Source organism: Mus musculus, chromosome 7 (genome assembly GCF_000001635.26).
Source record: "Mus musculus strain C57BL/6J chromosome 7, GRCm38.p6 C57BL/6J".
Taxonomy (NCBI): Eukaryota; Metazoa; Chordata; class Mammalia; order Rodentia; family Muridae; genus Mus; species Mus musculus.
Genome location: NC_000073.6, coordinates 65,308,818 through 65,328,171, shown reverse-complemented (window position 1 = coordinate 65,328,171; position 19,354 = coordinate 65,308,818). Strand labels below are relative to the sequence as shown.

The 19,354-nt window shown below is 41.0% G+C and overlaps 1 protein-coding gene across 13 annotated transcripts in view; it reads left to right on the top strand.

The window, feature by feature from the left end:
- Tjp1 (tight junction protein 1) overlaps window positions 1-19,354 on the top strand; it is a 231,686-nt gene that overhangs the window by 199,679 nt on the left and 12,653 nt on the right. For 9 of the 13 annotated variants that reach the window (XM_006540782.4, XM_006540780.4, XM_006540781.4 and 6 more), the window contains 13 exons: window positions 1,760-1,910; window positions 4,075-4,183; window positions 4,998-5,217; window positions 5,494-5,678; window positions 5,797-5,892; window positions 8,840-8,922; window positions 9,598-9,808; window positions 10,085-10,185; window positions 13,163-13,513; window positions 13,840-14,079; window positions 14,748-15,617; window positions 15,741-15,838; window positions 16,941-17,168. In XM_006540782.4, the coding sequence (XP_006540845.1) occupies window positions 1,760-1,910; window positions 4,075-4,183; window positions 4,998-5,217; window positions 5,494-5,678; window positions 5,797-5,892; window positions 8,840-8,922; window positions 9,598-9,808; window positions 10,085-10,185; window positions 13,163-13,513; window positions 13,840-14,079; window positions 14,748-15,617; window positions 15,741-15,838; window positions 16,941-17,168 (2,943 nt within the window). The remainder of the gene's footprint in view (window positions 1-1,759; window positions 1,911-4,074; window positions 4,184-4,997; window positions 5,218-5,493; window positions 5,679-5,796; window positions 5,893-8,839; window positions 8,923-9,597; window positions 9,809-10,084; window positions 10,186-13,162; window positions 13,514-13,839; window positions 14,080-14,747; window positions 15,618-15,740; window positions 15,839-16,940; window positions 17,169-19,354) is intronic. The other 4 variants (XM_006540786.4, XM_006540785.4, XM_006540783.4 and 1 more) reach the window with 1 other exon arrangement.

Genomic DNA, 19,354 nt, shown 5'->3' with positions numbered 1-19,354 from the left:
AGTAAGATATCAGGGCAACGCCAAAAAGCCCTGGAGAGCAGCTGCGCAAGAGGACTTGAGCATGTCTGCAGTATCAGTGGCTGAGCTCCGAGAGTCTTTCATTGAAATAGTTAGTAGATTTGAGGGAAAAGAAATGGATGGGTTTTATTGTTGCATATAGTTGATAGAATGCAGATAGGGCAGAGTATAAAGCCTGCCATTGTCTGGAAGCTGCTGTCTAGCATCGTTTTACCAGAGTGCAGATCCACTAAGCCACATCTCCCTGATGACCTACCTCATGTGGCGCTCTGCACTAGTCAGAGTTAGCAGAGGATTCCGAAGGACCTAGGACTTTCAAGAAAATATTTAAAGGATTTCTCTGTATCCAGTTTTGTTGGTTTTTTTTGTTTGTTTGTTTTGTTTTGTTTTGGTGAGGAATCTGTGAGATACCTTTGACTTGGTTAGAAAACAGGATACCAGGACAACCAAAGGATTAAGACCACCTACTATAAAGCTGGTATATATGTTCAGGGAGGGATTAAGGGTTGTAGGAGACCTGACTAGCTATGACCTGTCCAACCTGTGGCCTTTTGATTTTTATGTTTAGCTAGTGAGTTTCAGGTAAGAGAACCAGATGGCTTGACATAGTGGCACATACCTTTACTCTCAGCAGAAGCAGGCAGATCTCTGTTATTTGGAGGTCAGCCTGGTTTACATAGGGAGTTCCAGTATGGCCATGGCTATGTAGTGAGACCCTGTTTTGAAAATCCAAAAAAGGAAAGGGAAGGAAGAAAGCAAACCAGACCAATGGTGAATATTTTATACTTACAATATTTTATACTTAATAAAAGCTGTTGGCAGTTTTTAACTTGTCAGTTCAAAAGTACCAGAATTACTCTCTCAATTCACTTAATCATGTATTTGGCTTTATGACAGGTTCTAATAATTTGGTAATTCATTTATAAATTAAGAGGAAAGGGACCTTTCTGAATCCCATGCTCAGACTCGTGAAAGTGGGGCACTAGTTCTTCGTTCTGTGGAGATGACAGTGAGAGCTTAGTCAGCAGGGTAGAGCACTCTGCCCAGTGCCTTTTCTGCTCAGCTCTTCTGTACGTTGTGCTTTAGTGTTTGCTCCCAGCATAATAGAGGGACATGTATGCATCTGTTCCTTCACTTCTTCCTAGGGACACAGGGGACAAGCGACAGATGTAAGTCTAATCGAGAATTGCTGAATAACCTAATTTCTTATCTCAAAGTTAAAAAGAGCTGCAGATTAAGGGTACTTCAAAGAGCCAAGCACCAATGACCAAACTTAAATCTACTGTCTTGATTGTAGAGATTATACCAGACACTGCTTGTAACTTTCTCAAAGTAAGAGAACTACTGACTATTTTCTTTTCTTTATATTAAATGAGACTTTTCATTCAGTGGGGTTGGTGTAGAAAAGTAGGTTTTGGTTTTATTTTTTAGCTATTGGGAATTTAACATATATACTTGAGTAAGAATAGGGAAGGACATTGTTTATAAGAAAAATTATAGTGGTAACAAAAAGCATTATTTCTCCATCAAATTTAGATACTTCAAAACCTATTTTCTAATAAGAAATTAGAGCATCTATTAAATCTGGTTTTGCATTCTAGTACTAAGTTTTACTTAATGCATAAGTGCTCAATAGGCGGCTTTAGAAATGATGGTCCTGTATTCCATTCTGCGTGTAGCTGTTGCTGTAGCAGCCTGCTGTGACTTTTAACTGTTTGAAATGAAATATCTGTTTTAACAGGCCCAGCATGAAACTGGTAAAATTCAGAAAAGGAGATAGTGTGGGTTTGCGACTAGCTGGTGGAAATGATGTCGGAATATTTGTAGCTGGCGTTCTAGAAGATAGCCCTGCAGCCAAAGAAGGCTTAGAGGAAGGTGATCAAATTCTCAGGGTATGTCAGTATATCATCTTATGCGGATTCAAAAGTCTTAGGTCATCAGATGCCAGGCGTAACAGACCTACTGCTGTGGTTAGACTATAATTTATGTACAGTCTCTTGAACCACCTAAGTTTCAAATTAAGAACTGCTTATATCTAGCTTGCATTAGACTGGTCACCCGTCATTCCAGCTTTATTCTTGTGTGCTTTTTGGTTATGTTGCTAGTGATGTTTTATTGAAAAAATTGCTGTTCAAAGACCTTATAATGAAAACATGGTTTAGATCCTTCTACCATCTACCAAATAGTCTTTTTAAAGTTTAGTTAAACATTTGTATTGTCCAAGACTGCCAGCCAGCAATTTTGGGAATTATTTTCCCATGAGAGTGAGGAGTCCTCATAAAAATGCTGACCTTTCAGACTCCTTATTTCAGATAGTGCTCATATCCAGGAGGATGGGTGGAGTTTATATCAGGCAAATCTGTAAGCTGCCTGGCTTTCAGCCTTCAAGCCCCACAAGAAAGGTGATCATTGGCAAAAGCCAGGAGAACTTAGGTTAGGAGTAATCTACAACTGGTGCTTTCTCTCCTCTGCTTTCTTCTCCATGATAGTGTTGCTGCTAAGATAGTGTCTTCATCTGTCTCTCACTCCTCTTTCAATAAAGAGTCCGAATGTTTATATGTGTTCGGCTACTGGTAGGTAAGCTCTGTCCCAGTTTTTAAATAAGAACACCGGTCTATCCAGTGTGGGTTTATTGCTTACTGTTTCCATATCTCTTCTCTTTGGTGCCTGGTGCCTCTGTTCTGGTCTCTTTCTTGTTTCAGCCTTCCTCCTCCCTGTGCTGAATTAAGCCTCCCATCTGCTCTACAGTCTTGCAGCTTTGTACATCTCTTCTTCTTTCCCTCCTGGTTCTTCATACTTTCTCTCTCTCTCTCTCTCTCTCTCTCTCTCTCTCTCTTTCTCTTTACAAACAAATATCCAGTGGTCTTGCAACCTGGCTTTTTATCCACAACTGAATCTGAATTTTCACATCCATCACTGACCGGAGTCAAGCTTGCCTCACAATTTCTGTGATTTCTTAGCAGCATTTGGTTGTCAGTACTCAAAAACATTCTCTCTGGTGACTCAGTCATGTGACCCCTGCTCCTGCTGCCTTGACCTGCAATTTTGGAGACAAGTCTTCTTAATGAGCAGCCACAGCCAGAATCTTCTTTCCCTTGAGCAGTTTCCTGTGCTTGGGGCTTATCCTCCTTTCCCTTCAAACTTAAGCATATAAAAGTCATGGCACCATCTCTGACTTAGCCGTTTCCCTCTGACGTCGTATTAGGTTCTTCCTAATATCGTCTGCCCTTGGTGCACTTCTGTTGCATTTGAACACTGCATGGTGACAATGCTGACGGTATTTGAAACTCTAGCACTTACTTTCTTACCTTACCTATCTCGTGATCCTGTTTTGAAGGAATCAGGAGATACATCATCTACAAGCAGCTGCTTAGTGGCTCACGCTGGGTTTCCATGGAAACAGTCAGAGCATTTGGGTTATTTGCCTTTTGGACTTTTTGTTATTATTGTTTTTTAATGCATGGAGAAAAATCTCCTAGAGGTATTAGGATTACAGTTGCTTATAATTCTGCTTTGTTATTGGTGACACTCAGGTAGATTTAATTTCAACTTCATTTTGGAACTTAGAAATTTACTAATATAGTTAGATACTGACTTGAGAACCAGATAGCATCCACTACAGAGTTGCTGTTACAGGGGGCACCATAATGCATGTCTGGCCTTTTTAACTCTTTTTCGTATATAGTTTCCTTTCCAGCAATTAATAAAAAAGTTAGGCTACATGGTACCTATGTAGAGTGAATAGGGATTTTAAATCTAGAGATAGTGAATACATATTGTTGTTTTGAGTCTAAATTGCATAGGTTTGTAATAGATTATCTTAATATTAGGTAATATTGTAACTACTCTGAATTTACATTTTTGCTTACCTTATTTAACTTCATATGTGCTTATTTTAAATTAGAGAATTTTATATTCCCCAAAGTTAAAAAAAAGTTCCTATTAAATATATTACTGGCAAGTTAGACTCGGAAAATACTTGTTTTCTGAGTAAATAAATACATTTATATTCCTAAAACCAACTAGTATAAATGTATAAATTTTTTATTTTAATAGGTGAACAATGTAGATTTCACAAATATCATAAGGGAAGAGGCCGTCCTTTTCCTCCTTGACCTCCCTAAAGGTGAAGAAGTGACCATACTGGCTCAGAAGAAGAAGGACGGTAAGACACTGCTTGAGATGGAGAGAGTTAACCTGAAGGAGTTGGAGGGGTTGGATCAGTTGTTCAAAGCCAATCAGGGTCAGGATGGTAGCAGCCCACAATCCTAGCACTCGGGAGCCCGACATAAGAGGATCATGAATTCAAAGCTAGGCATGATGACTTCCTTCAAATAAGGCGTTCAGCCTGGCATGATGACCTAGGCATGTCTCCCTACTTGCTAGGAAGAAGTAGGTGATTCGAGGTAATTTAAGATCTGTGATTTGAGTCCAACCTGATCTACATTCCAAGTTTCAGGACAGCCAGGGCTACATGGTGAGACTGTGTCTTAACCAAGTAAACCATTAAAAAATGTAGTTCATAATAAATAATTTCTATTTGAGGATGATTGAATTATTCTGTTAACTTTATTTAAGGTTCTATAGTCTTCCACTATTCTCATTAACAGAGAAAGATAAATATGATCAGCATTTATGGCATTATGAGTTAAGTCAAGTGCCAGCCAATCCTTTATAAGTCAGAAGAGTCTTTGTTAACTATTGGAATTATATAAAAGTATATATGGGTATATATCTGCATCATTTCATCATGCACCTAATGGAGGTACCAAGATAACCTTTTATCTTTATTCAGCATAAATGGTTGAAGAACAACAAGATAAAATAATCCCAGATACACAGTGAGAATTGAGGATGAACTGGGTTATATATGCTGATGTGGGTATTAGCAGGAGTATCTTCACAGAATATTTTTTATGCAGATTATGTTTTTTTTATCCCAGTAGTTATTAATTAATGTGTTTCTTTTGATTTCTTAGTTTATCGCCGCATTGTAGAATCAGATGTAGGAGATTCATTCTATATTAGAACGCATTTTGAATATGAAAAAGAATCTCCTTACGGACTTAGTTTTAACAAAGGAGAGGTGTTCCGGGTCGTGGATACTTTATACAATGGAAAGCTGGGCTCTTGGCTTGCCATTCGAATTGGCAAAAATCATAAGGAGGTAGAACGAGGCATCATCCCTAATAAGAACAGGTATGAACACTTAGAAACTCTTTAAACTGTGAATTAAGTGATGATAGGAGACTGGGTGATCCAAGTTTGCAAGATCTGTATTGTTTAGTGTACTCACTTGCTACCGTCTAACTGACTCGCTCAATCACCAGACAAACTACTGATTAAGCCTTTGAAATGAAAGGTGCATGTGAGCCTTGGTCCTCAATTTTGGCATTCTATTTCATTTCATTGTGGGTTTTTTTTCTTGTTGTCTTTTCAGTAACTCTGGTTTCTGTTTGCTTTTTCTCTTTATAGAGCTGAACAGTTAGCCAGTGTACAGTACACACTTCCAAAGACAGCGGGTGGTGATCGGGCAGACTTCTGGAGGTTTCGAGGTCTTCGCAGCTCCAAGAGAAATCTTCGAAAAAGCAGAGAGGACTTGTCAGCTCAGCCAGTTCAAACTAAGTTCCCAGCTTATGAAAGGGTTGTTCTTCGAGAAGGTAGTTTATTTCCCATAGCTTAGTGTATATTTCTTCATGGCAGTATGTTTCAGGAAGTGGAAGTTTAAAAACGTTTGTCATATCTCTTTTTTTGCTTGTTTGTTTAATTTCTCTCCAGCTGGATTCCTAAGACCTGTAACCATCTTTGGACCAATAGCTGATGTTGCCAGAGAAAAGTTGGCAAGAGAGGAGCCAGATATCTATCAGATTGCAAGTGAGTAGAGAGGCTCAGCGCTCACCTTCACTGGGCTTCAGCATCTTTCTTTCTCTGTCTCAGTCTTCATAAAGTACAACTTGGTGAGAAACCTGCACGTTATGTCATTATTGTCTTTTTTTTTCCCTCCAATTTTTTATTAGATATTTTCTTCATTTACATTTCAAATGCTATCCCAAAAGTCCCCTATACCCTCCCCTCACTCTGCTCCCCTACCCACCCACTCCCACTTCTTGGTCCTGGCGTTCCCCTGTACTGGGGCATATAAAGTTTGCAAGACTAAGGGGCTTCTCTTCCCAATGGTGGCTGACTGGGACATGTTCTGCTACATATGCAGCTAGAGACACGAGCTCTGGGGGTACTGGTTAGTTCATATTGTTGTTCCTATGTCATTGTTTTTAATTTGAAAGGAAGGCAGAACGATTGTGTCTACCAGTTCCTGTGCTAGGAAGAGTCACCAGTTTTGAAATTTTGGCTTCATGTGAAAGCTGCCTAGCTCCATGATCCTGTTGACCCTTCACGGTAGCACTGTGAGGAGAGAATCGAACACCAGTGCAGTGTGTCCAGCATTGCTACACACCTCTTAGGTTTAACATTTCTTTTTGATGGTCACTAGTGACCATGGCCTTTACCTCAGCCTTCTCTCACTGAGCCTAGGCAGGGACGTGTAATAACTAACCTACAGAAATACATAGCACGGTGATGAGTGGTGCCTGTGTTGGTGTCTGCTGTATTGTAGACATCAGTCAGGCAGTGAGCGTGGAGGTGGAAGTGCTCTGTGCACCAGTGCAGTGCTGCTCTATCCTCTGACTGCTGTGGTGCCTGGGATAGACAACCACAGCCAGAACCACTTGCTGTGCTTTAAAATAACACTGTGCTTGAAAACTCACACTCAAGTGTTCTCATATTTCACTCTTTGTGAAAGTTAAAATCATAATTTTGACATATGTTATCACCACCCCTAGTTTCCCCATTATAATGTCTTTTTATAATTTTCCAAGTTCATTTTTTGTGATGTTATAAAGGTTTTTTTTCTCCTTTAATTGAATATTTTATTTATTTACATTTCAAATGCTATCTTATTTTTCACCTTCCCCTCTGGAAACCCCCTATCCCATCCCCCCTCCCTTTTCTCCTTCTTAATAAATAATAAAATGTTTTTATTGCTTTTCCTGAACCTTATAACTTCTTTGACTTCTTTTTGTATAGTTTCTACCTTGTTTTTCACTCGTTTATCTATCTAAGAGATAGATTTTCCCATACTTATGATGGTTTTCTTATAGGAAGGAAGAAGCCACAGAATGTGACCGCACAGTGTTTAGTTTAGTGTGTGGGCAGTAGTGTTGTCCAGAGGATTATGCCCACATTAGACTCATTGACATTTTAAGATATACAGTATTAGAGTTAGCATATTGCTTTTTATATTGCTTTTAATTTTATTTTGATGCAATTTAATGATGATATTTATTTTCTAAAAATCAGATTTTCATATACTAAAATTTGAGCAGATTTTAAAATTTCCCCCTCTACTACTTTCAGATGTCATTAAAAAAATCCCCCCCCACCTCTTGTTTTTTTCAGATTTTTTTTTTTGGCTATTATACAGCAGGTAGCATTTCTCCTGAAGAACCAAGTTTGTAGGTTTCACATGGAGGGAAAGCAAGTTTGAAGGTTTCTAAAACTTAGCTTTAGGGGATAGTATATTGGTTTATGCAGATTATGCCACAGCCCCACATGAAACTTGAGTTAAGGGATAGAAGCATTTCTGTCAGGTTTTGTGGTGTTGCCGTCTGTGCCGTCCTGTGAAGCGTGTCTTCTGATAGTCTCCGTCTGTTACTGCTTACTCAGTGGTGCCACTGGTCATTCCTGCCTTTTCTGACCTGAGCCACCAGAGCTGCTTCCCTTCCCCCCACACAAGCATCACTCTTCTCCTTAGTGAAGCAGTCAAGTAATGACACGTGTCCTTGGGCTGCATTAGACATGTATAAGGTAAGACAAGGCTGTCCCACAACGTCCTCTCCAGCTCCTCCTGGCCCAGTACTTACACTTCTGGGATACACGTGAGGTGTCTAACTGCAGACCTCCAGGCCTCTGCAGCAGCCTAGAGGGTCTCAGCCCCCCATGGCTGACTGGCTCCAGGCAGGGATAGCTTCCCTGTGTCTGGGTGCCACAAATGAGACGATATTTTTTTGTGTCACTGAGGAGGAAGGTGGGAAACTAAGCTTCAGACAAAGGACAGAAAGCATCCTTAAGCCTATAGCTTCTGGGATTTTTAGGAATATTAATGGGATTGAAGAACATTGAAGAAAAGATAAGCATGTCAAAACTCAGATTTAAAAAAAAAACACTTTGTTTATAGCAAACAAGAGTTTATTATAATTTTACTTTCCTGGCCTTAATAAAAGCAAACTCATCAGTATAATTTTTAAAATCTTCATCTCATGTTAGATGAGGTATTTATCACATTTGATACTTTTTCCTAGCGCATTGATTTTTCTGTTGTGACCTTTTTAAAAGTACCACATCATAATAATCAAATTATTTTGATTACTAAAGTTCTTGCCTCCTTAGTTTACCCTGGAGTAAGCGCCTCACTTGCCTTCTCTTAATCCTGGTTCTCTTGGGAAACGTTGTCTGACCTAGTATAGGGGTTTTACAGGGGTCAAGGGTCAGGGGTTAGGGAGTAGATGGCTACCTCCTTTAGTGATTTCCCCCCATTGTGATGGAAACATTTTTGCTTTTTACAATAAATGAATAGGGGCTTTCCTTGATGATGTGCTACTGACCTCTAGTGGGCAGAATCCATACTGCAAAACATGCCACACTGTACATACAGCATGGCTCCATAGCCAGGTACTATTCCAGTGTGACTGTAGTGCCCACTCTGAGAAATTATGATCTAACCAGTGGAAATGCTGTCTTGTTTTTGTCCTGTCTCCATGAATAGAAAGTGAACCACGAGATGCTGGGACTGACCATCGTAGCTCTGGCATCATTCGCCTTCATACAATAAAGCAAATCATAGATCAGGTAAGTTATTATAAGTGGACCTATCCTATAGAGCTTATGGTTTGATGAGGGGAGAGATTCCCAACACCATTGCTGATGTAGCCTGGGGTAATTAAGCCCTTACTGTATAGAAGCATTAATAACAGTTTCAAAAAGATATCTGTGATCACCATCAGCAGGACTTCATTGCTGTAGAAAGACTGATGTTGAGATGTATTTAACCCTGTGTTATAGCAGTGCATTTCCGAGCATGTGTCTGAAAGGAGATGTCAGTAACATTAAGTTGCTGCACTGACTTACAGAATGGACAGAGGTAGTGGTTGTTAGCTTACAAGTGTTATGGCTGAATCCTAAAAATAGCTATAAGCCAGGCAGTGGTGGCACATGCCTCTAATCCCAGGACTTGGGAGGCAGAGGGAGGTGGATTTCTGAGTTCAAGGCCAGCCTGGTCTACAGAGTGAGTTCCAGTACTGCACAGGGAAACCCTGTCTCGAAAAAACAAAACAAAACAAAAAAACTGAAAAAAAAATGTTTTTAAATTGAGCTAGAAATTCTGATTACAAATTTTTAATGAGTGCTCCTGAGACATAGCAGTCACCACGTTCAGCTAACATGGAAGTATAGCGGAGCCTGCAGCGTTTTTTAAGAAAATGAGTTTTTATGGTGCTTTGTATGTATTTTCCTTCCTGTCTCTAGGATAAACATGCTTTATTAGATGTAACGCCAAATGCGGTTGATCGTCTTAATTATGCGCAGTGGTATCCAATTGTTGTGTTCCTTAACCCTGACTCTAAGCAAGGTGTAAAAACAATGAGGATGAGGTTGTGTCCGGAGTCTCGGAAAAGCGCCAGGAAGCTATATGAACGCTCTCATAAGCTTCGTAAGAACAATCACCATCTCTTCACAAGTGAGTATAGGATTAAACGCTTTCTTTCAGCTTACAGTGTTCAGGCAATAATATAGAAGTGAAAGGTATGTTGTTCAAATGCTAAGCTTTTATGGTCTCTGCTTGGAGAGCTTACTGGTGATATAAAAGCAAAAATGTTTGATTGAAAGGAGAAGTGTAATGCCAAATAGAAATTTGAAATACTTGTACTATCTCCTCAGACTGATGGTGGACAGGGTTGGGTGTCCCTTGGGGCAATGTTCTAACCATTAAACTACGTTGTTCATTAATTTTCAGCTACAATTAACTTAAACTCAATGAATGATGGTTGGTACGGTGCCCTGAAAGAAGCGATTCAGCAGCAACAGAACCAGCTGGTGTGGGTCTCTGAGGGGAAGGTATGGCTTCCTACCACTTTTCACACTTGCTAAATTACATAACTAATTAAAAATGTCTTTGGTTACCTTTTTTTTTTTCTTCTTCTTATTAGGTAAGATTTTTAAGAAATTTTGGAAAAGCTTTTATAATGCTTTTTTTTTTTAATCATTTGTATATAAAGTTGAAAGCATAACATTTTCTCCTCAACTAAATTACTAGTCTACTGGGATTGTCGGTTAAAGAATTCTCAGATTACACTAAAAACCATTTTTGACTCTGTCCTTATGTGGCTGGGGAGAGATAACTTTGAACTTGCTTCAGGTTCCTCCCCAAGGTGAAGGGATTTCTGGCCTATAAAGACAAGTACTGTGGAGGGAACACCGCCCTCCAGTGGCCACCAGGAGTATAGCAGGAGCCACTAGCCACTGAAGCTCCACAAAACACTGAAAGGAAGCACTGTGCCCTCCTCGCAGTTCACCTTAGAAATTAATCCCCTCCACGTCCTCCAGTGGCACCTTGAACATCCTTAACAACCAACTGGAAAGCAGTAACCAAACTAGTGTGGATTTGGACAGTATTAAAGCAGCCGCTTTCTGGTGTCAGCTTGGTCTAGAGCAGTCTTTGATGGGAAAGATCTGTTTGTTGGAGAGAGAATTGTTTCCGTAAAGTACACTGTTGAAGGAATCTTTGTTTTTAGTGCCTTCTGCCTTCGTCAGATCCATGTGGTTGTTAGGAATATTGAGAGTTCCTCCCTCTGCGTTTTTGGCTTGTTTTTTAAGTTTTTATGTTGCCTTGTTTGTTTGAGTTTTGTGTTTTGCCCCTGCATGGACCCTCCCTCCCTCCCTCCCTCCCTCTGCCTGGCTGTTGTGCGGATGCTCCCGCAGTGCATGCTGCATGTTCAGTGAGTCCTATCCAGAAACATGTGGCCTCTGAAGGAAAGCTGTTAGCCCTTTATAGCTAGAAGGAGCACCACTGTTCTCAACTACTATAAAGCATAAGAGCCACTCTCACTGTGAACCGTCGTGGGTGGTAGACTGCAGATGAGATAGTAGACCACTCTGAATAACTCAATGTACCACTCTGCAGCAACACACCAAAGTTTGCTCTTGTGGCATTTGATAGAAGGATTTAGTCTTCTTCATGTTAATCATGTGCAACTACATAATTCTCATAGTACACTTTGCCAAGTAGAATATCAATAGCCTTCACTTTTGAACTGAGTTCTTAAAATTCATCTAAATTTATTCTCCAAATATACAAAGTTATACATACTTGTCTGCAAGTTTATTTTTAATCCATAAATCTTAATTTTCTATGATTTCTATCTGTAACACTTTTATATACTTGGTTTTGTTTCAAAATAAAGGATTACTGCAACCTTTTATGAAAGGGAAAATGAGATACTTATTATTGCTTAGTTTGATGGCAGTTTGTAAATCAGAGAAGTATTATAACTTAAATCACACTTGGTTTCTCTTGCTGCCCCTTCCACCCAAATATGTTTTATCAGAATGGATAGCTAATTGGAGTCAAGAAAATTTTCATTTTCACCAACTTTTCTGAATTTGTCATTTTGACTTACTTGCCACAGAGTTACTTTTTTTTTTTTTGCAAGATCTGACACACTCTTATTTTCCCTGCGAAATCAAGAAATGTCATCCCGGAGAGTTTCTTAACATTAAGACATAATATTTCCTACTTGAAAACAGCCTATGGCTCTTGCTCACTTGTGTATTTCAAGAAGCTAGACAGATTGGTGGGCCCTGTGATTCTTCTGCAAGCTTGAAATCGCTCCCAGCAAGTTAAAGGTTAAAGTAGATGGCAAGGAGACTTCTCTTCAGCAGTAGCCATTACAGAAGTCAGTGCTCAGTGGGAGAGATTGTCCTGTAGCAAGCCCAGCCCTGGGGTTTCTTGCCCCTAGCCTGGCACAGCCTCCCCTACTCATCTTACCAGAAAGGCAGCGCTTGAGGTCAGCCTCTCACTGACGCCTCGAGTGAGGACATGAGAAGCACTGTTGAGGAGCTCTGGCTCCCAAGACCGTGCGTGGCATAGGAGACTCAGCTGCAGCAGCCCTGCTGGTTACTACTAGTGCATCTGCCTAGAGAGTGAATCTCAACATTTCTCACGTAGTGGTCCATGCTGTAATGGAGGAAGAAATCCTTGTGATTTCAGGATTCTAGTTCCGTCACTTCTCATGCCGTATCTTCAGAGACTGCTCTGGTTCACCCAAGTACTAGTTTCAGACCTGGTGGTCAGTGACAGCCTGTTGACTACAGCCGTGGTTGCCTTCCCTCCTGGACGTCTCATTTTCTTTCTGGGCTACTCTGGAGCTCATCACCATAGACTGTTAGGATTGACTCAAGTCTTAATTACTTGCAAAAGACAAACATAACAGCATTTCCCCCTTTCATCCATTGGTTATTATGTCTGTGAAAAATAAGAAAGATGTCTTCTTAATTGGATAGCCACCCAGTAGGTGATAGCTTTCTGTTATTTTGTAAAAGCTTTAAGGACCAAATTCCAATTAAAAAAAAAATTGTTTCCTAACTATAAATAGAGTATGTCTTACTCAGATTCCTGTGGGTTGATTTGCATAGTTGTTCTCACAAGTGCTGTTCTGTCAGTGTGCCCGTGTTTGTGTGAGCTTGGTTTAATAGCATTCTCTTCTTCGCCTTGCTTTTTGGATGAAAAGCTAGCAACTAGGTTTATATCTGTGTGTCATGCCAGAGGTCTTCCTGTTCTCTGTGGCTAGACCCTGGCTTTGTCCTGGCTAGTCAGCCTCTGTTTGATTCATCCAAGCCCTTCTGATCTCAGGGGATGCTATGTATATCTGCATGTGTGCTTGTACAATCTTCTTGACCTTTCCTCATCAGAAATTTCAAGAAATAGATATGATTTCTCCAAAGAAAAGTATTCTTTTCAATCTCTCTTGTAAAATAAAGGCCATCTCTTAAAGAACTACTGAATAAATTTTTGATTTACTTTCATTTGACCCAGGCGGATGGTGCTACAAGTGATGACCTTGATTTGCATGACGATCGTCTGTCCTACCTGTCAGCCCCAGGTAGTGAGTACTCAATGTATAGCACGGACAGTAGACACACTTCTGACTATGAAGACACAGATACAGAAGGCGGGGCCTACACTGATCAAGAACTAGATGAAACTCTTAATGATGAGGTGGGGACTCCCCCGGAGTCTGCCATTACACGGTCCTCTGAGCCTGTAAGAGAGGATTCCTCTGGAATGCATCATGAAAACCAGACATACCCTCCTTACTCACCACAAGCGCAGCCACAAGCTATTCATAGAATAGACTCCCCTGGACTTAAGCCAGCCTCTCAACAGGTAAGCAGCAAGCATTCGGTGCTTAGAGTCAGAGGTGCATTATGAAGTTTGAGAGTGTGGTGATGAGTTAAAGAATATACCTTTTCTTCCTCAGATTACAACTTCATCTTGAATTTCAGATTTCAGAGTACCAAGGGCTTTATTCTGAGCTTTCTGCATTCATCTTACACAGCATTATAATGAAATTTTAAAGAGAAATATAGCCTATGAGGTCATAGCTAACATTGTTAATCAACACACTTAATGTCTACCAATCACTATTAAGTTGAGCAAGAGGTTAGTAATAGACACAAACATATATTTAAAATATTTTAAACACTTCACAGAAAGCAGAAGCCTCATCTCCAGTCCCTTACCTTTCGCCTGAAACAACCCCAGCATCATCAGCCTCTGCAGTTAATCATAATGTCAGTGTAACTAATGTCAGCCTGGAGGAGCCTGCCCCAGCCCCTCCCACCTCGCACGCATCACAGCCTGGTTGTTTAGGAGCACCAAGTGCTGAGGCAGCTCACGTAGTGCTCAGAGGTGAAGGACCACCATTGCCGCCGCATGCAGACCCAGCAAAGGTACCTGCAGTGCTGCCCCGACCGCCGCTCTCCATCAGCCCAGCCATGATCACCACTGCTTCGCCCTTTACGTTTGCCTTCTGCTTTTCCTTTTTTTTTTTTTTTTTTTTTTAAACTGGGCTCATACACTCTAGTGCTTTTCAACAAGACAAATCATTTCAGTTTTGTAGTTTGCATGGCTTCCAATGGTATATTGATTATTTGTGTGACCAATCCTTTTAAAACTTGTGCTTCAATAATTTAATTACTTTTAATTTTTATTTTAGTATCTTCTAGGCTCCTTTAATATATAATTGAGATTCATCATCACAATTTTATGTTTATATAAATTATGGTATCCATAAATTTTCTTCATGATTTTTATCTTCAGTGTGAAAATCAAATAGAAGCAGTCATTCTGTGAATTAATTTTCTGCTAAATGAATACTCATCTTTACCTTACTTGTGTTGGTATAGGCTAAAGCATAAGCATGCCTACCTATCTGTAGTGTAAATTTTTGAGCTTTCACTTGAGCTAGCTCTCTCTACTAATCTGCTGTGTCCCCAGTAGAAGTGGTAGAATATACCATTTCACATTTTAAAATTATAACTTAACATGTGTCATTGCCTAATAAAATAGAATTAAAAACAAGCCCCTGTGCTAAAATTTACTTATGTTTTAAATGCAGGTGTACAGGAAGGAGCCGTATTCTGAAGAAATGATGAGACAAAACCATATTTTAAAACAACCAGCTCTTGGTCACCCAGGGCAGAGGCCAGATAAAGAGCCAAATCTAGCCTATGAACCCCAACTTCCATATATAGAAAAACAAGCCAGCAGAGACCTTGAGCAGCCGTCATACAGGTATGAGGTCTCAAGCTACACAGACCAGTTTTCTCGGAACTATGACCATCGCCTACGGTTTGAAGATCGAATCCCTACCTATGAAGACCAGTGGTCATATTATGATGACAAACAGCCCTACCAACCTCGGCCTTTTGAGAATCAGCATCCCCGAGACCTGGACTCCAGACAACATCCCGAAGAGGCTTCAGAACGAGGTTATTTCCAGCGTTTTGAAGAGCCAGCCCCTCTGTCGTACGACAGTAGAACACGCTATGAGCAGCTGCCTCGAACCTCTACTCTACGACATGAAGAGCAGCCAGCCCCTGCATATGAGGTGCACAACAGGTACAGGCCAGAGGCACAGCCCTATTCTTCAACAGGCCCTAAGTCATCTGAGCCCAAGCAGTACTTTGACCAGTACCCGCGAAGTTATGAGCAAGTTCCACCACCAGGCTTTACCTCCAAAACAGGCCATTACGAGCCTCTCCATGGTGCTGCAGTTGTCCCTCCTCTGATACCTTCCTCTCAACAAAAGCCAGAAGTCCTGCCCTCGGCTACCAAACCACAGCCTCCACCCCCAACCCTAACTGAGGAGGAGGAGGATCCAGCAATGAAACCACAGTCTGTGCTCACCAGAGTCAAAATGTTTGAAAACAAAAGATCTGCGTCTTTGGAGAACAAGAAAGATGTGAATGACACTGCCAGCTTTAAGGTAAGCTTTAAGGTGTGTCTTAGCCCGAGTCTGTGGTACCGACTGAGCGTCAGATGTGTCCTAACTCCCGCTTCCTCCTGATGACAGTGTCCTTGCTAACTGTCTCTCTCTTGTTTTCTGCAGCCTCCGGAAGTAGCATCTAAACCTCCAGGTGCTTCTCTTGCTGGCCCTAAACCTGTCCCTCAGAGTCAGTTTAGTGAGCACGACAAAACGCTCTACAGGTGGGTGTGCTGCACGGCAGTCACGTGAGTCTGAACAGGAATGTTGGCTTTCTAGAGAGAAACTGGTGACTCGTTAGTGACGGGGAAGCGTGAGGAGGAAAAGGAGCTCTTACTCTCCAAGCTGAGCAGCCGGCTTTCCTGACAAACCCTGAGCACAGGGAGAGAGTTTGCATGTGCTCCTGTGAACAGGCTTTAGTCAACAGATGTTGGGAAAAGTTGGGTTGGTTTGTTTTTAAAATAAGTGATTGAAACAAAAAGTCTTTAAGCCATATTGTCTCCATTTTAAGTACATTCAGAGTCTGAAGTGTTGGTTTGTAGGAGTGAAAGGAAACTCTGGCTGATTGAAATCACCACAGTTCTTCATTTAGGGAGCAGATGTAAAGAACTTTCTGTCATTCTATGTGGAGCTTCTGGTTGAGTAGCGCACAGCATATGTTAGAGTAGGCAAAGAAGTCAGGCCTCCCGCTCTTGCCCCTGTGCTGGCAACTATGCCCCATGGGGACATTCTGGGCCAACTCATTTGCTGCATTTACTGGATAATAGGAATGAACTACTGTCCAATGTAGTCAGCTGTTTCATGACTTGTCTCCTTGTTTCACCCTCAAGGATTTTGGGTAGATTGGGCTGTTTGCTTATAATGAGAATCATTTATTGGTCCTAGATTAAGGTTTATAAACAATTCCTTTTAGTCTTGATTCTTTAAAGTCCCTTTTGCCGACACTGATAAGATTGCTATTGTTCTCTAGAATCTTGATTTCTTTCCTCTTTCGTTGCTTCTCACCTGCTATGAACCCCCTGAACAAACAGGCATTGAGTTTCCTACTTGTACTGAGGTAACTCCTGCGGCAGAGGGCGCCTGCGTTTGCATGTGCAACAGGAATGTTATTTCAGAATATACATGCTGACTTTTTGACTATGCCATTAAAACCCAAATAGTCATAGCTGACAATAAAAAGATGAAAGTACAAAACAAGACAAGATAGACAGCTCCTGAAGAACAGCTCCTGCGCACACAAGGAGGAAAGTCAAGATTAGATTTTATGTTCCATTGTCTTTGTAAAATTAACACCTAAAAATTGTTTAACTTGTTCCTCATGATCAGGCTCCCAGAGCCTCAGAAACCTCAAGTGAAGCCACCCGAAGATATTGTTCGATCAAATCATTACGACCCTGAAGAGGATGAAGAATATTACCGGAAACAGCTCTCCTACTTTGACCGAAGAAGTTTTGAGAGCAAGCCTTCTGCACATCTTCCTGCTGGCCATCACTCAGAGCCTGCTAAGCCAGTCCATTCTCAGAGCCAGCCCAACTTCTCTAGTTACTCTTCAAAGTAAGTCCTTCCTCCTAAGACTCACCTAGATGAAAGGAAAGTTTCAGTAGAGGAGTGTAGAGTTCAGGTTCTAAGGAAAGTGGACACAGTGTATCACTGCACAAGATGCTGCTTTCTAGAGGCTATAGTTGGTGGTTTTTATTCTTAACCCTAACATCAGATACAGAGTTTTGATGTAAGGAAAGTTGCTGAAAGCAAGAGTTTTGGTGAAAAGAGCGAGCCCTCAAGTGAAGGTGAACCTTAGTCTCTCCATATAGGGATATACACTTAGTGATAACCTTTTCCTTATTTTGCTTTTGTCTTTAAGACTTACAACTAGGTAGGTGAGGGGTCATAGGGAGCACTCAGGTATTTTTTGATTTCACAAAGGTGAGGAGAGCTGTTTCTGTCTTGATTTTTCGAGCATGGGAGTTTGTAGCGTTTCCTAGTCCGGCTTTACAGATATTGGGTGAGATGAAATGACAGCTTTCTTGCTCTCAGTCTTCCCCTCTGTTTGCTTCTCTCTACTTGTGTGCTGGTGCCCTTTTTTCTTGTGCCTGCTGGACTAGTGCTCTCTGCTGCCGACCGGTCCATCTCTGCTCCGATCCTCACCCACAGAGGTTAGGGCTGAGAGTTGGGTGTGACCCAGCACAGGCACCAGTGGGCTCAGACTCCACAAAGCCAGACCCGCAGAAACGAACTGATTTATAAAATTATGGGAGCTGCCCAAACAAATCCTAAAAGGCAGATGGTCTGGAAAGCGAGGTCAGAGAGGTACTTGGGAGCCTCAAAATTCAGAGAAGGACTACATTCTTTACCTGATAGAGGAATTCCAATCCACTGAAAACCCATTTCTAGTGCCCCACCCAGCTCAGTCACTTTAAATGGAACTGCGGCTCAGGCATAGCACATGGGAGTTCTGTGCCCAGGAGTAAAGGCATTCACATTTCTACTGACCCTCAACTCTTAGGATTATGCGAAACTATTATATAGTACCGAAGAAACTTCTTTTAGATTATAGTTTGAAACTTGTAATATTGAAGACCGAGTCTAGTTACTTCTGTTTTCTGAGATATCATTAGTAAAGATTTAGAACACCTTCGTCTCTCTAAGTCTTTGGTTCTATTGAAGAAACCAGTTTGTGAGAAATACAGATGCATACTTTGTATTGCCAGTGTCTAGATAGAGTACCGAGTCATTTAAGCTCAGTTTTTCGTAAGGCAAAGGGTATATTCTACAGTAATTTTATCTTTAAAAATAGTGTGTACAAGTCTTTTGCCCACATGTATGTATGTGCACCATACATGTGCCCAGTGCCCACAGAAACCAGAAAAAAGCATCAGATCCCTTAGAATTAGAGTTAAATATGGTTATGAACCACTGTATGACTGCTGGGAACTGAGTCAGGGTCTCCTGCAAGCGCAGCAAGTGCCTGTAACTGCTGAGCCATTTCTCTAGCCCATTGTAGTCGTTTATTTTAAATATATCTTTAAGAGATGAAACAAAATGCATTTATTTGTTTAGAAAAGGTGGGTGTACCATACTGTGCCCATAAATTTCATAGAACAACTTTTGGGAGTTGGTTCTTTTCTTCCACGGTGTAAGTCTAGGTATAGGGAGGATGGGAGGGTTGACCTCAAGTTGTCAGGCTTCCAAGGGAGGGCCTTACTTGCTGAGCTTGCTTCTGGGGCCCAGAAGTGATCGTCTTTTAAGTGTTCTGTGAAACTCATGAATTCCTGTTAGAGGGGGCCCAAGGGATTTAAAGAAATAGGATATAGCCTTAAAAATTCACTTATGCCAGGGTATGAAAGATGGCTCAATGGTTAAGAGTACTTACTTACTGGCTGCTCTTCTAGAGGAATTCAATTCCCAGCACCCACCAGGCAGCTCACAACTGTCTATAACTGCAGTTTCAGGGGACCCAACATCTTCACACAGACAAAGCACCAGTGCACATAAAATAAAATTTTAAAAATATTTATGTCTAAATTTGCCTGTGAATCAGATAAAAAGTTGTTGGGTTTTTGGCTTTTTGTTATTGTTGTTGGTTTTTGTTTTTTTGTCTGTTTTTGAGACAGGGCCTCACTGTATATTGCTGGCTGTCCTGGAACTTAATGTGTAGAACAGGCTGTCTTCAAACTCACAGAGATCTGCCTGCCTCTGCCTCCCAAGTGCTAGGATCACTACCAGGCATAGCTTGAAAAGCA